The 16,986-nt window shown below is 43.0% G+C and overlaps 1 protein-coding gene across 31 annotated transcripts in view; it reads left to right on the plus strand.

Annotated features, from left to right (window-relative positions):
• The window catches only part of mark3a (MAP/microtubule affinity-regulating kinase 3a), a 40,100-nt gene that overhangs the window by 19,403 nt on the left and 3,711 nt on the right, over positions 1-16,986 (plus strand). For 2 of the 31 annotated variants that reach the window (XR_014597343.1, XM_084012592.1), the window contains exons 8-18: positions 700-936; positions 1,216-1,356; positions 3,348-3,447; positions 5,784-5,896; positions 7,637-7,784; positions 9,051-9,271; positions 9,518-9,621; positions 9,948-10,124; positions 12,453-12,725; positions 13,742-13,768; positions 16,597-16,644. Coding sequence is in view for 29 of the 31 variants with exons in the window: in XM_084012592.1 (XP_083868718.1) it covers positions 700-936; positions 1,216-1,356; positions 3,348-3,447; positions 5,784-5,896; positions 7,637-7,784; positions 9,051-9,271; positions 9,518-9,621; positions 9,948-10,124; positions 12,453-12,725; positions 13,742-13,768; positions 16,597-16,627 (1,572 nt within the window). In the remaining 2 variants the exon portion in view is untranslated. Of the gene's footprint in view, positions 1-699; positions 937-1,215; positions 1,357-3,347; positions 3,448-5,783; positions 5,897-7,636; positions 7,785-9,050; positions 9,272-9,517; positions 9,622-9,947; positions 10,125-12,452; positions 12,726-13,741; positions 13,769-16,308; positions 16,389-16,596; positions 16,645-16,986 lie in introns of all 31 variants that reach the window. The other 29 variants (XR_014597344.1, XM_084012594.1, XM_084012578.1 and 26 more) reach the window with 20 other exon arrangements.

Below are 16,986 nucleotides of genomic sequence, written 5' to 3' on the forward strand. Positions count from 1 at the left end.
TTAAAATCCTTCGCCCACGTCTTCCACACTTTTATTCACAAAGGAGATGCTAACGGTTTTTATTAATGAGTCGTTTCAGTGATGGAGAAATGCATTAACGAGTTGCTTTAAGTCAAAACATGCCAAATATTACATCGATCCGGCTTTTCAAATGTGAAGATTTACTGCTTTTCTTTGTTTTATTATTGTAAATTGAGTGTGTTTGGGTTTCTGAAGTGTTTGCTGGTGAAAGGACCGTTTGAAGACATCACTTTAGGCTCTAGGAATAATTATAACGGGGCATTTCATATCCTCAAGTGTTAAAGTAATAGAGAGAAATGTGCTTCTTGCCCAAACTTTAATGTCTGTAAGCTAAATCTAAACTACAGGCAGTTAGCGTAGCTTAGCATAAAGACTTCCAGCTACTTTCTTGCCCCTCTAAAGTGCACCAATTAACGAGTTATATATTATTTGTATTTATATTTTTGTAAATGTGGAACTCTTCCTTTAATGAATTGATTAAAACCAGTAAATTATAGCTCCATCGATGTTCCTAGCCTTTTGATATAGTCCGTGTCCGTGTAAAACCAGCACACTGGCAAACAGGTTAATTAATTCTACACGGTTACCATATTAAAGCAGATTATTTTCTTGAAATATCTTAATGATCTTCATGAATAATTCTGCCACTAATCTCCAGTTGATGTGCTTTGCCTCCAGGCGGAGAACCTGCTCCTCGACGCCGACATGAACATCAAGATCGCTGACTTCGGCTTCAGCAACGAGTTCACCATGGGCAACAAGCTGGACACGTTCTGCGGCTCGCCGCCGTACGCCGCGCCGGAGCTCTTCCAGGGGAAGAAGTACGACGGACCGGAGGTGGACGTCTGGAGTCTGGGGGTCATCCTGTACACGCTGGTCAGCGGCTCGCTGCCCTTCGACGGACAGAACCTCAAGGTCAGACACGGTGACCCCGTGTGTGTGTGTGTCTGTCTGTCTGTCTTTTTCTTTCTTTCTTTCTGTCTGTCTTTCTTTTTTCTTTCTGTCTTTTCTATCTTTCTTTCTTTAATGTAAATATCAACATTTATATACATAGATTTAATAGTTTATTATCATACACACATGCGAACTGCTGTGTGTATGTTGGTGTGTGTGTGTGTATGTTTTGGTGTTTGAGGCTTCAAGCAGTGAATTGATGCACGTTTGCGTGTTTTCTCTTCGCCGTCCTCCCTGCAGGAGCTGCGGGAGCGCGTGCTCAGAGGGAAGTACCGCATCCCGTTCTACATGTCCACGGACTGCGAGAACCTCCTCAAACGCTTCCTGGTGCTCAACCCGGCCAAGCGGGGGACTCTCGAGGTGAGGGAGGACGCAGAAAATGTAAATATACCTCAGTTCTTATCTCACTCCTCCCTCCCTGAACGCCACCAGCACGTCTGCACCATCGGAGATATCATCTCTCCTCCACCTTCTCCAACAACCTCCTCCTCATGCATCCCCCCCTCCTCCTCCTCCCTCCAGCATCATCTCCTCTGACGCCCACGCTGTCCTGTTTTCCGTGTTCGCCCGGCCCACTCTCCGTCTTTGTGATGTTGTAACCATGAATAATGCATCGGCTTTCTTGTGTTCCTACCAAAATTCTCTTTCTTGTTCACTTCTCTGGCGTTGCCTTTTAGTAATAAAAAAAAAAAGTAGAGTCGAAACTGCCACCAGTAGAAAAGTACCAGCGAACCTCATTTTAAAGGTTAATTCAGGACTGATTCTCACCTTCAGGCCAGTTTCAAAGAGGCAGGAAATTAATGATCAAAACGTTCTTTACTTAACTTCAGTTTTGAGGTTTACTTTCTACTTCTACTCCACTTAAATATTTGGAAAATATTTTAACTTTTTTCTCTTCGTAAAAACATGTCAGTGAGTATTTTAACAGTGTGATAGTAGTACTTTTACTTAAGTAAAAGGCTCAGAATACCTCCTCCATCACAGCATGTCATACCGCCTCCGTCTACTCTGTCATCTGTCATCTTTGAACTGATTTAGAGGTCAAAGGTCACTGTGACCTCACAAAAACAGGTGTTCGGAGGCTCATTGATTTCACGAACATGGATGTAAACGGCCACTTTAGTAATACTCGTAAGTATGATTAGTAAAATATGCTGACATTATCAAAAGAGAAAGGTGCTCCTTCTCGTTTTGAGTGTTATGAAGGATTTTATTATTGGAACACGTGATGTGTTATTTGGTGAATGTGAATTTTAGAAAAGCAGTTCTTTATATGGCGACGTGTAAAATCTACAATATAATCTTAAATGTAGTTAAATTTAAATTCTATTAACCAAGTTTTTAGCGTTGTGGCCGGAACGGTGTCAAAATGTGCCGACAAGTTCCACATCGCCGTTTAATTCCTAATCTGATGACACCAGGAATATTCTCCACTTAATTAAAACAGTGGTGTTTGATTTGAAGAGGCAGCGTCGTTCCTCGGATCAGAGCGACGCTGGCAGAACGTCATTAACATATAAAACGTGGAGTATTTTTGGCGTGTGAGCTCTAAACTTTGAGTCATTTTTAAACGGGCCATTTTGATCACAGAAGTTTGGTTTCTTTCCTCTCTTTTGTGTTTTTTATAAGTGAACCGTCTCATTGCCTCCTGAATGTAAGTGAGTTAAAGTCGACGGTCACATGCTGCGGCCTACGATAACACGCGGCGCCGGATCACATCAGAGCTCGGCCGCCGTTAATTAGTTTGGCTCGGCCCTTTTGTTAAAACTCCAGAGAGCGATTGATCGGCTGCACGTTAAAAAAAACTAAAGCCGTGAACCAATGAGATGGACGTTACTGTGGAAGGGCAGAATAATCACCTACGTTGCCATGGTGATGCACAGTTCCTTTAAAGGGGTATCAATTAATTTAATACATGCAATACATTTACAAATGTACTTCAGGAACCTGTATAATATCTCTATTTCAATAGTTTAATATGTCAAGTTATTTACATGTAGCTTATCTTATGTCTTTCTGTGAATTAATCAATCAATCAATCACCTTTCATCAGGTGAGTGCAGCTCAAAGTGCTTTGCAGAGTGAAAACGACAAACAATTTTAAAATTTGCAACCAATGCATGAAACAAAATAAATTATGAAAATTGAATAAAATCTGTGATAATATTAAAAAAAAAAGTGTGAAATAAAAACTAGATTTTAAAGAGTAAATACAATAAAGTAAATTAATGTAATAATAAACATGTTGGTTTCAAGTTCACGTTTAAAGATTTCAACGCGTCCAGATCAGCTCTGAGATTATTAAAATATCAGTATCGGTAAAAATCCCAGCATCAGTCGGGCTCTAACCGTTTTAACTTTGTTTTTCACAGCAAATCATGAAGGATCGATGGATCAACGCAGGATTTGAAGAGGACGAGCTCAAGCCTTACACCGAACCGGAGCTGGACATCACGGATCAGAAGAGAATAGGTAAAAAAAAACAGTTATTTTATGAGCTTGTGGCACTCTGACGTGTAATTAGAGAAATTAACTTTTTCTTTCCGGATTATAGAAACACTCTTGCATGTTTTTGTTTGTTGGGAGGCGTTTCGACGTTAACGGGGTCACAGCTCCACAACACAAAGCTGGTCTCATTATTTCAGCGCTGAAGAGCTTAAAAAAAAAAAAAGATGAAACGTGATGGTGAATAAATAAACAGGAGCAGCATCGAGCCCTGGATGAGAGCTGTAGAGGGGGAGGGGGGGTTATGTAACAGCGGCTGTGATTGGCTGTCGGTGCGTCACACAGTTGATGCTGGGGAGAAGAAGAGCCGAGGAGGAGAAATGTTCATGTCGCAGAGGAATCCCTGAATCCTAAATAATGCACTTAAAACATTCCCCAAGTAAAAAAAATAAATAAAAAGTTTAAATGTGAACAGCTGATTTGGTTACATACATATTAGTCGATCGATTATCGCTTAAAGTCAATACATTAAACGCTCGTCTGCAGAACACTGATACATTTATTAAACCATTATTGTCTTACACGGAAAGACAAAGAAATAAAAAGGAGGAAACGCTGCGAATGAGACCATTTTGATACAATTTGTCAGTTGATCAATGAAGGAAATCAACCTGCAGCCGTTTTATTTTGAAAATCCTCGACTTCAATGGTAAATTGAGTTTAGACCGTCGGCTCTGGTTCTGGGAGACTGAAGGATGTTTAAATTGAATTCACATTTTGAAGACCGAGTGATTAAATCATCGGCAGATTAAAGGATCAAGTCAATTGTTTAGTTGTGTCGTCGTGGGAGATTTTTCTCATTTAGGTTTCCACCTCGTGATTAAGGGGAAAACGAGTTTCTCGCACAAGCACCACTTTCCCAATTTCCAGCGAAACGAGTTGGATTGAATGGGAATGAAATGACTCTGGAATTATCATCTTGTTTACAGAGCCTCCCAATAAGATAATTAAATAGTGAAATTGATGCGATGATCTCTGAGCGGACATTAATTAAGTCTGTTAAATCCATCACTGGAGCGCCTGGAAACCCTCTCGATAACACGACTTTAACTCAAAGCCATTCAATCATCGGACAGACGAAGAAAAATCAAAGTGTGAAAGTGAGAGATGAAGAAAGATGGATATAATGACACAGAGGAAGAGCGAGTTCCTCTTCCTCTTCCTGCAGACAGTTTAACATGAACCTCAACTTCACAAAGTCTGTTTGTTTTTTAAATCCTGGCATGTGTGTTCAGTCTGGTTTATGGGTTGACTGGCATTAGTCACGTCTGCCGGGGAGCGTTACTCGCTGTGTAAACGTGGAGGACGTGGCTCGCTAGAAAGCTGCAGAGCTGTTAACTCGGCGAGGATAATGGCTTCAGCACGGCCTTCATGACGACGACGCCGCTGCCAGCCGAGAGGCTGTTCCTCCCCGACGCCAGCGGAAATCTGTCTGACGGGACGAGTCGCTTCAATATGTCGAGGTTTCTGTCAGAGTATTCGCTCGAACAGTGCAGGAATCTAAATGTCCTGCTGTTGTGATCACGAAGGAGGCATCATCTCAACATAATGATAGAATAAAGATTAGATACAGTCATGCAAGCCACGACCAAATAAAGATCTGATAAAACTTTATTCATCGTGAGGAATGTGATACTGGAACTTAATGTCCCATTATTGCACATTATCAAACATCAAAGGAGTCTGAAAGTAGAGACAACTAAACTAATCTTCAAGCTTGAAGCGGTAATTAAATAATATTTCCTGCCGCCTTTGCTGGGCTTTTGAGAACAAGTTATCACATTTAAATGCATTAAAATGTTTTTTTTGCTCTGACTCCCTTAAAGCATCGTAACGCCACAGAGATGCTGTGATGCTGACCGGTGAATGTTTGAAGGAGCTGCTCCTCCTTTGGGCCGCAGAAACACACATCTGGTGAAAACAGATTTAAAAGAGATTTAATCGTCCGGTGAAAACGGCACACCAACGCGCTCGTGACTCACTTTAACACCTTCGCTGTAGAAATGTTGGCCGGCGTGTTTCAGAAAGAGGACGACTTTTAAGAATTCATAGGCGGCGTGCTGTTGGGATTAAAGGGAATCACGTGATCGCGATGACTCACGCAGATAAATGTTGAAACGCAGATCTGCAGCAGGAAACGCCGCTCTGCTGCACCTGGCTGCAAACGTGACTCACAGTTTGCAGCTTCCTGCTTCTGATTGGTCGAATCATTTCACATGCATCCTTGATTACACATGTTAACTAAACTGATGGTACCTGTATGACATTTAAATGAGCCCATTGTTTGTGTTTGTCTGGTGCAGATGTGATGGTCGGGATGGGCTACAACCTGGAGGAGATCCAGGACTCTCTGGCCAAGATGAAGTATGACGAGATCACAGCCACCTACCTGCTGCTGGGCAGGAAGGCCTCCGAGGTACAAACACGCGTCATCAGTAGTACACGATAGCAAAAACATGTTATCAGTAGTACACGACAGTAAAAAGCTGTTATTAGTAGTACACGACAGGAAAAACCTGTTATCAGTAGTAAACGACAGGAAAAAGCTGTTATCAGTAGTACACGACAGTAAAAACCTGTTATCAGTAGTACACGACAGTAAAAACCTGTTATCAGTAGTATACAACAGTAAAAAGCTGTTATCAGTAGTACACAACAGTAAAAACCTGTTATCAGTAGTATACAACAGTAAAAAGCTGTTATCAGTAGTACACAACAGTAAAAACCTGTTATCAGTAGTACACGACAGTAAAAACCTGTTATCAGTAGTACACAACAATAAAAACCTGTTATCAGTAGTACACAACAGTAAAAAGCTGTTATCAGTAGTATACAACAGTAAAAAGCTGTTATCAGTAGTACACAACAGTAAAAAGCTGTTATCAGTAGTACACGACAGTAAAAACCTGTTATCAGTAGTATACAACAATAAAAAGCTGTTATCAGTAGTACACGACAGTAAAAACCTGTTATCAGTAGTACACGACAGTAAAAACCTGTTATCAGTAGTATACAACAATAAAAAGCTGTTATCAGTAGTACACAACAGTAAAAAGCTGTTATCAGTAGTATACAACAGTAAAAAGCTGTTATCAGTAGTACACAACAGTAAAAAGCTGTTATCAGTAGTACACGACAGTAAAAACCTGTTATCAGTAGTACACGACAGTAAAAACCTGTTATCAGTAGTATACAACAATAAAAAGCTGTTATCAGTAGTACACAACAGTAAAAAGCTGTTATCAGTAGTATACAACAGTAAAAAGCTGTTATCAGTAGTATACAACAGTAAAAAGCTGTTATCAGTAGTACACAACAGTAAAAAGCTGTTATCAGTAGTACATAACAGTAAAACCTGTTATCAGTAGTACACAACAGTAAAAACCTGTTATCAGTAGTACACAACAGTAAAAAGCTGTTATCAGTAGTACATAACAGTAAAACCTGTTATCAGTAGTACACAACAGTAAAAAGCTGTTATCAGTAGTACACAACAGTAAAAAGCTGTTATCAGTAGTACACAACAGTAAAAAGCTGTTATCAGTAGTACATAACAGTAAAACCTGTTATCAGTAGTACACAACAGTAAAAAGCTGTTATCAGTAGTACATAACAGTAAAACCTGTTATCAGTAGTACACAACAGTAAAAAGCTGTTATCAGTAGTACACGACAGTAAAAACCTGTTATCAGTAGTACACAGCAGTAAAAAGCTGTTATCAGTAGTACACAACAATAAAAACCTGTTATCAGTAGTACACAACAGTAAAAAGCTGTTATCAGTAGTACACAGCAGTAAAAACCTGTTATCAGTAGTACACAGCAGTAAAAACCTGTTATCAGTAGTACACAACAGTAAAACCTGTTACCAGAGTAGTACATGTAATCAGCTAACTTTTTGTGCATTATGCAGAATGGCCCATTTGTATAGTCCTGGGTAATAATTATTGATGCATTGATGTGTTTATAATCATTTTATTGTTGCAGCTGTAAAAATTGGGTCTAATTTAAATGTATAACCTGCTGCAGAGTTTAATCTCTAATTATTCCTCATCATTTATTGGTTGATAATAAAAGCTGTCAGGTAATAAGTATGAAGTAGGTTTAAAGTAAAGTGTGATTGTAAATCCTGCTGCCGTGTGCTTTGCCTGAACCAGCTGGAGCCCAGCGAGTCGGCCTCCAGCAGCAACCTGTCTCTGGCCAAACCGCGACCCAGCAGCGAGCTCAACGGCCAGTCGCCCTCCCACCTCAAAGTCCAGCGGAGCGTCTCGTCCAACCACAAGCAGCGGCGCTACAGCGAGCAAGGTGAGGAGCACGCCGCGTTCTAAACGTGGTGAAATCGAAACACACCAGTCACGTGGGTGGACGCACTTTGACCTTTCAGCTGTGATGTAATGCTTCGTCAATAAGGTTTCCTTTCTGTCAGATCTGCAGCTTAAAGAGCAACACGAGAAGCTTTGAGGAAACGATTCAACCTCATTTCACAGAACAAACGGCTCTTTTTATTCACCGTTAAGCTGCAGATTATTTTCTTGATTTGGTTTTTAAAGGATGTCATGTGATGCATCAGTTTCCCCGTCGATACATTTTAAATTACATCTTGGCAAAGACGTTCAGGAAAACCGACTGTTCACATTTGAGTAGCTGGAACCGGAGAAGCTCTGGAACCAGTGAAGCTCTGGAACCAGAGAAGTTCTGGAACCGGTGAAGCTGGAACCGGAGAAGCTGGAACCAGAGAAGCTCTGGAACCGGAGAAGCTGGAACCGGTGAAGCTCTGGAACCGGAGAAGCTGGAACCGGAGAAGCTCTGGAACCGGAGAAGCTCTGGAACCGGTGAAGCTGGAACCGGTGAAGCTGGAACCGGAGAAGCTGGAACCAGAGAAGCTCTGGAACCGGTGAAGCTCTGGAACCGGTGAAGCTCTGGAACCGGAGAAGCTCTGGAACCGGAGAAGCTCTGGAACCGGTGAAGCTGGAACCGGAGAAGCTGGAACCGGAGAAGCTCTGGAACCGGAGAAGCTGGAACCGGAGAAGCTCTGGAACCAGTGAAGCTCTGGAACCAGAGAAGTTCTGGAACCGGTGAAGCTGGAACCGGAGAAGCTGGAACCGGAGAAGCTCTGGAACCGGAGAAGCTGGAACCGGAGAAGCTCTGGAACCAGAGAAGTTCTGGAACCAGTGAAGCTCTGGAACCGGTGAAGCTCTGGAACCGGAGAAGCTCTGGAACCGGAGAAGCTGGAACCGGTGAAGCTGGAACCGGTGAAGCTCTGGAACCGGAGAAGCTGGAAGTGTTTCATAGGAAGTGTTTGTTTCCCATGAATCAACACATGAACTCATTCATATGCAGTAAAAAATGAAGCAGATATTATTGAGACTATGAACTAAATCCCTCTACGTTCTCTAAAAATACCTAACGTGCAGATTGTGTTCTCAGTCCGTTTGAGTCGGTGTCAGAATTTATTTATTTTTTCTCTGAATCTAGGTCGTTTCATATCAGAATATAAACACTTTTTTTGCCAGAGGTCCAAACAGCCTCTGAGTCATCACACATCTGTTCTCCCTGTTTCTGTGTCTGCAGTCGGGCAGAACGTTCCCCCGGGGACGGCTCACCCCAAGAGGAGTCAGACCACCACGGCGGAGAACAGCGCCAAGGAGGACGGCGGCGTCCAGCTGCGTAAACCCGGCACCCCGGGGAGCCGTGGGGGGGCGCCGCCCGCCAGCCCCCTGCTGGGTAACGCCAACAACCCCAACAAGGCCGACATCCCCGACCGGAGGAAAGGCGCCACCACCGGCCCGAGCGTGAGTCCAATCGCTGGTTTATTGTTCATGTGTACGATATTGTTTAGTTTATATGGATGCTACCTTGTTTTATATAGTTTTAACGTTTCTTTTGTGAATTTTTGTGATTCATATTTGAATAATTTAAACCCGTCTTTCTGGTTTCAGTTCCAGTTCAGTCTTCTTCTGAAGTTGATATTTGACCATCGTGTTTATTTATTATTTCATAATCACCGTCTTATATGTGTAAACTGATTGTCTCTGCAGAACAACACGGCGTCGGCGGGGATGACCCGGAGGAACACGTACGTCTGCAGCGACCGGAACAACGCCGACCGCCTCGCCGTCATCCCCAACGGGAAGGAGAACAGGTGAGAGGTCATTCGCTGCCCTTCCCCCCGTTTCACCGCGTAGAGAGTTCAGGGGAAATAAACGAGTCTGTACGTTTCTTTATTTGATTATTTCAGTCTAAATGCTGTATTTTTTCTCCCCATCAAGAATGCAAAACGCCTCATTATGAACATGTGGTCGAGGCGTTTTATTGCTGAAAGAAAATCCAGAGAATCTTTCTTTCTTTTCCTTCTTTCTTTCTTGTATTTCCTTTTTTTTCCTCATCATCTTATGTTTTCATCTCTGCCTGTGTGTTTGTGGTTTCTGGTGGGCGGGGCTTGTTTTATTTTCACCGTGGCGTGAGCAGCATGACCGAGATGGCTCGTGCCACTAGCCCCTCCTCGGGCTTCGCGGCCGCCGCGTTTGGCGTCTCGTCCAGCTCGGTGCCGCTGAGGTATCAAAACGTGGGCCCTTTGTACGTTTGCCAGGCGGGCTGGGCCACGCTGCCCCACTCCTACTACGCTCTGGACTACTGCTCGCCCAAGTAAGCTGGCGGGGCCTCCAAACCCCCCTCTCACCCCCCACCACCCTGTCTGTCTCCTCTCATGACCCGTCTGGCCTCTAACCCACGCATCCAGCCAGCTTCACACTCTGTAACCCCTCAACTAAACCATGGACACCCATTTCTGCACAGAAGGGACAGCAACTGGTTTTTATGGTCGTCGGTGTCTGAAATTCACGCTCATCGGACGGCAAGCAGGTGAAAGAAACGAGTGGCGTGATAAATAAACGGCTTCATTGCGTTCTGCTGCAACATGCTACGGCTCATTTCCTCCCCCACGAACCAAACTAACCCCAACATCGTCGTAGTTTAACGAATCATTCAAATCAACTGCAGGAGGCGAATTAATCTTCATTTAGGAGGAACCTGAGTGCCGTAATTTAAACGCACAATATGGATTTTTTTTGTTTTATTTTCAGGTCTCTCAATAAAACAATAGCTAAGAGTAGAAGTGTGAAGCAGTGAGGGACCATGGGAGTTGTTGACTTCATTGCAGACGTCCCAGTTAGGATTCCTTCAGTATTCATCGTTCAGGATGTAAAATATGGAAAATTAAGCAGCTTCGCTTAAAAAAATCTATTTTTCTCAGCTCGATTCTTGGATTATTAAAATCCAGACGTCTGATGACTAAAAATCCTTTCTCTGCTTAAAGTTATCGTAAAAATGATGCTTAAATCTGGATTAAAAGGTAAATGAATGACAGCCACATCGAGGCTTATTCAGAATATCTCTTTCATATGATTTGTAACAAATTTGCAACATTGTCACGTTTGTAATAAAAGTGGAATATTCTATAATAATAATAATAATAATAATAATAATAATAATAATAGAGATAATACAGATTAAAGTTTGATTTTCTTCCAGATGAACTTTAGTGATTTTAAAACCAAATAATTTCACCTGCACTTGAAAGACGTTGGGTGTCGATTTCAGACGACGATAAAAGTCACAAAGCAGAGAAAAATACGAATCTTCACAGTGGCGTCCGGCGGCGGCGTCCGGCGGCGGCGCTCCGATGACGGCGCCCCTCGACTGTGTGCGATGGTATTTTTCCCACGTTTGCATCGTCTCCCTCTGCCGACCATGAACGGGACGACCTGGTAACTCTCTGCTCCCGGTCTTTCCTCTCCATCCCCCTGCTGTGAACTTTGACCCCTGGTCTTCTCCGTCTGGATCTCTCCCACCCCCCTACGACGAGCCGAGCTCAGACCCATCGCCCCCCATTTTTTGTGTTTTTTCAGAACTGATCGGGGACTCTGTCTCCTCATTGTCACACGGCAGCAGCTTGATGTTCAGGGTGGGAAATTAACATTTAGAATCACTTTCACTGTGTTTTCTTCTCTAAAAACGAAGGTTGGCTGGTGAATTCATGCACAAAATCTCCCTTTTTCTTTAAATATGTTTTGCCCAGAACCATTGTAGCAGTTCAGGAAACATCATAAACCCCCCCCCCGGGTTTAGTTTCTGGCCCCTAAAAGACCTGGTCTGGAGCTACCTGGACTTTATAGTACTGAACATCCCCGTGTATCCGGTTGAACTCACACAGTAAACGAGCTGCAGGGATGAGTCATGTGACGTTTACTGACCTTGAAAAAAGTCAGTTTTTTGTATTTTTAGAGACGGAGAAGGAACAAACCACAGACACAAGCTTGCTTTCTCTTTTTCACTTCCGTGTTCTCTCCAGTTGTTAAAATGTGGTGATTTATTCACATCCTCTCCTCTGTGACTCCATTCAGCTATCAGACGAGCAGCTACAACAAACGACACGATTAAATGTGCTCCTCCGACTCGGTTGTCGATTTGAATTCATCTCCAGATGCGTTGAAGCTGCAGGATCGTGCAAATCAGCCTTTTTCACTTCCTGATTCGGCTCCTGGTTTTGGTTCCTGTGGCTCTAAAGTTCAAAAAGGAGAAAGGAGCATAAAAAGACTAGACTTTTGAGAGTGTATGTGACTGAACGGAAGACTTTTGGAAAAACACAAATGTCTGAATCCACCAGCTGATGTTATTTGGATGATTGAACTTTATTTTTGTTTAATTTCCGACCCTGTCGACATCTTAACATGCAAGAGTCATCCACTATAAACCCCCATGCCAACGTTAGAGATCCACGTAGGAATAACAACGACCAGGAGGGGGACGTGACATCACTGGTGACATCATAAGGGTTTTTCCATTGCACTTGTGTGTGACCTTTTGACCTTTTGCTATGTAGAATTGGACACATGAACGTCTGCAGTGGAAAAACTCTGCCTTTGTGGTTTTAAACTCTGACCTCCGCCGTCTCCGCTCTTCCTCCCTCCCCAGCAGCGTGGCGGCGTCGCCCGGCGGCCAGAGGAACCCGGTGGCGTCCATCAACAGCATCGCCAACGCCACCACGCCCGACCGCCTGCGCTTCCCGCGGGGCACCGCCAGCCGCAGCACCTTCCACGGCGGCCAGCTGAGGGACCGCCGCACGGCCACGTACAACGGGCCGCCGGCCTCGCCCACCCTCTCCCACGACGCCACGCCCCTCTCTCAGACCCGCAGCCGTGGAACCAGCAACCTCTTCTCCAAGCTCACCTCCAAGCTCACCCGCAGGTAGGCAAGGAAATGTCCAGTCACGCACCGAGGGGGCGGGGCTTAGCTCTCTCTCTCTCTATCTCTGTTCACGTTAACGATCAGAGTTAATAATGTAAATCTAGAATAGAAAGCTTTAATCTCCTGTGTAATCAGCACAGCGCCTCCTAGAGGTGGGAGGATTAATTACATGCTGGGGGGGCGCGTCACCGTTCTGTACGATGTGATTTATCCTTAAGTCCTAATTGTTTATTTGTCGCTGCCTGGACGCCGACCACGGAGACCTGATCCCGGACCACAAACTGGACCCGGGATCCATTTAAATGTGTCTGCTGGTTATTTTCTTTACTTTAAAAATATACACTGTGATGAAAAGAACTGTTTAATAAATAAATATGTTATTTAGCCATTATTAAATAAGCCAGACTCTCCAGAGTAAACATTGGTGTTTGTTGGACAAAATATTTGAACGTACTTTATTTATTTGACATTAGTCACGTTGATTTATACAAAAATCTAAATCAACACCAGTAATTATAGTACAATAATAATAATGATATATCTTTGTGTAATGAGTACTATTATAATACCTATATCTAATACAGAGTATTTGTACACTGTGGTACTTCTACTTTACTTCTTCCACTACTGGCTGATGGACTTTTATTTTATTTTATTTTTCTGGCACATCAAATCCGAAACGATAATTCTGTTAATGAAGAAAATAATCAGCAGACAAAGAAAGTGGGACTAAATCGCAGCCCTTATTATAATTATTATTATTATAGTTATAGAATATTATTTCGAGGCTCTTGCGGTGGCGGCCAGCCAGCGACGTCACTCCTACAATGACCGACCTTAAATGAGGACTTGAAATCATTGGATGATGAAGCAAATCTTCCCCCGTTCACTGTTGATGATTCCAATCGCCACATTTTTGCTCACTCATTCAGACTCCCCCTCCCCTCCCTCCCCCTCCTCCCCCTCCTCCTCCTCCTTCACCATTTTCACTGTTTCTTTGTCTGATTCTGTTGTAGAAACATGTCATTCAGGTTTACCAAAAGGTAGGACTCTTGAACTGACTTTTTTTTCTCCGCTCTGTGCAACAACAAAAAAAAAAAGAATACACATATATTGATATATATATATATATAAAATAACGAAAACAAACTCACTGGAAAGGAAACTTCCTCTGAAACGCTGCAGACGTGTGAGGCTGCTGGCGCTGAACTAACACACACCGCTTGGCAGGAAAATAAAATAAAAAACTCTCCGGGTACATTCACATGGACACAGCTGATTATCAGATTAATGTGATGAAATGCAGAATATTTGAATGTCTGAACAGTGAATATAAAGCTGGAGCCAGCGCTCCATTAGCTTAGCTTAGCATAAAGAATGGAAGCAGGTGCAAACTGCTAGCCTGGCTCGTTGCAATGGCAACAAAATTGGGCCTCGCAGGTGTTTCTATTATTTTGTCCACCCCCTTGATATAGATGAGGACTGGCTGGATATCAGGAGCACCACAAACTAAACCCTCCATTAGCTTTAGAGGTGCTAATAGGTGGATTTGACCTTTTTGGACGGAGCCACGGCTAGCTGTTCCCCTCCGTTTCCAGTCTTTATGCTAAGCTAAGCTAACAGACTGCAGATTCTAGCTTCATATCTCTTTGGCGTTAAAACCCAAGATGTCAACGTGGGGAAAAAAACATTTTCTGTTCTTTAAAAGGAGGGTTTTATCAGTGGGGCTTCTGCATGAATCTGGTTTTTATCTGGTGTGGCGGTGTGAACGTACCCGGCCACGTCTGACTGGGTAAAGGCCGACTGGGACGGCGGACCAGACGCCTTCAACCAATCAGGCGGTTTAACCGACAAACGAGCAGCTTGCCACTAATCGACTGCTGATGCATGCGTGGGTTCGCTTCCTTACAGCCACCATTGATCTGTGGTTTGTTTTCTCATCACATCGACTGTTGTTATCAGCTGATATCTCTCACTCTCTCTCTCTCTCTCTCTGTCTATCTGTGTCTCTCTCTCTGTCTCTCTCTCTGCTGGTGGAACGGCACATTTTAAACATTATGAAAGAGATTTATTATTATTTTTTTTTTTTTTAAATCTCTCTTCTGGCTCAGATACGATTTCTCTGATGAGATTAGATTTTTTTATTTTTTATTTTTTTTATTTGGTTGATCCATCCAGTGTTTCATTGCTAATTACAACTCAAACTAACAGTAAATGTATTTACATATATTTTTTTAAAGGCCTGTCTGTCGATTCTTGTCTTTTTTTGGGAACGTTTGGTGTCTCTGAATTGGATTTTCTGTCTTCTGCGGATCATTGTGGTGTCAGAGGTGCTTTTCTTCTACACAGTCGGTTCTGTGAGAGCAACATAAAGGACTATAAATACAAAAATATCAAATATATATATTTTAAATCCTTGTGGTTTCCTGTCGGGTCTCGTGGGAGGTCGGGCTGTGAAACTGACATCAGGTCAGGACGCTAACGATAAAACATCACTGATAGATGATCGTATCCGCTGCAGCCTCTCAGGAGCAGTAGAGGCTTTTTGGCCCTCGCAGGTCACCGTCTACGAGGCTCAGCAGCTCCCTCTGGTGGCAGATTGGTGAACAATCTTCTTCCTCTGGTGAAGAGTCTTCATCATCCAGAGTCACCCATCATCGCCATCCTTCCATCTCACTCTGATCACCTCACTTTGTTCTTTTTTACGTTTGTCTTCATTTTCTGTGGAGCAAAAAATGCAGTAAAACGATTCATCAGATGAGTCGAACATCAATAAATATTATTTTTAATTATTTTCAAAACGGAGAAATACTTTACGTTTACTCTTCAATCAGTTGAGTATAAAATACAATAAATACTAAAAACGTATTTAACCTACTTTTTTTTCTGTGAACCCTGATCCAATTTCTGCATATCTTAATTATTTTCTTGATTTCTTTTTTTAAATAAATAATTTATAAACAGTGAAAGAGTCCATCAGGTTTCAGAGCCCAAAGTAACATTTTGTCCCAAACTCAAAGAATATTCAGTTCAGTGATTATAAAACTTAGAAAAGCAGTGAGTTTTTAATCTGAAAAGTGACTTTTTATTAAAATAATGTAATGTAATGTAATGGTCAGGATACTACAATTTAAATATCGCCCCATGTCTAGACGAGAGCAGTGAACGGTCCAGGGTTCATGGAAGAATGAAGGCATTTAAAAACGGCAAAATAAATAAGTTTTAGTTTATCATTTATAGCTTTTTATAACCAGCTGATTGAACATTAAACAGAAAGCGTGACATGTATTACGTTACTTATTTAATTAGAATATTTTGCTACATTTTGTCGCTTTCGATCCTCCGTACATTTCAGCACATTGTGGGATTTTAACCGACAAATTATTTATTTTTTTTGGTCATTTTTCCTCCTCGGGGCGTTTTTAGGTTTAGTCACGTCCCTCCTCCTCCTGCTCCTCCTCTCCCCCCCTCCTTCCCTCCTCCTCCTCCTCCTCCTCCACCCAGTCTGAGTGTTTTTGTCTTCCTAACCTTTTCCTTTAACCTTTTGACCTTTGACCTCTTGCTGCTCTTCCTCTCCTCTCAGGGTCAGTATTGACCCGGCCAAACGGCAGACGGCCAAATCAGGGCCTGCCGTCCCCTCCACCCAGGGAGGAAAGACCCTTAGTAAGTCTGCTGCCCTCCGGCCTCTCGTCAGCCTGTCCTTCATCCTTCCTTCCTTCTCATCATCCTCCTCCCCATGCCTTTCTTTTTTTTGTTCTTTTTTCCCTCATGTCCATACATTTTTTTTTAATATTCTTTCCCTCTCTCTCCTGATTTCCTGTCACGTGTCCATTGAGGACATTTTTTCAGATTCCCATTCTTTTCTTTTCAGATTCAGGAGCGGAAGATATAGAGAGTTGTAGGAAGATGAAGATCTAGAGTAAGGGGCTGTTTCAAATCCCTCGATCTCTTCGTCTGAGATTCATGAGTAATGTGGAGGGACCCCCCCCCCTCGCCCCACGCCTCCCCCCCCCTCCCCCCCTCAGTCTTGTGACTCTCACAGCCTCTCTGACTGATCCAGGACCTGCTGTCAGTCCTGTCTCTTCACTTGTCCTCTTGTTGTCGAGTCTCTCGAGCCGTCAGAGTTTGGAGTCACTTCCTCCTCCACCCTCGTCCTGTTGTTTTTTTTTGTTCTCCAGGCTGCAGTGCATGCTGGGAGCCTGATAACCGTGAACCCTTCTTGTTTTACTCTTGACGTTTTCCTTATTTGGGCAGTGAGACT

Source organism: Eutrigla gurnardus (genome assembly GCF_963514095.1).
Source record: "Eutrigla gurnardus genome assembly, chromosome: 7".
In the NCBI taxonomy this organism is placed as follows: domain Eukaryota; kingdom Metazoa; phylum Chordata; class Actinopteri; order Perciformes; family Triglidae; genus Eutrigla; species Eutrigla gurnardus.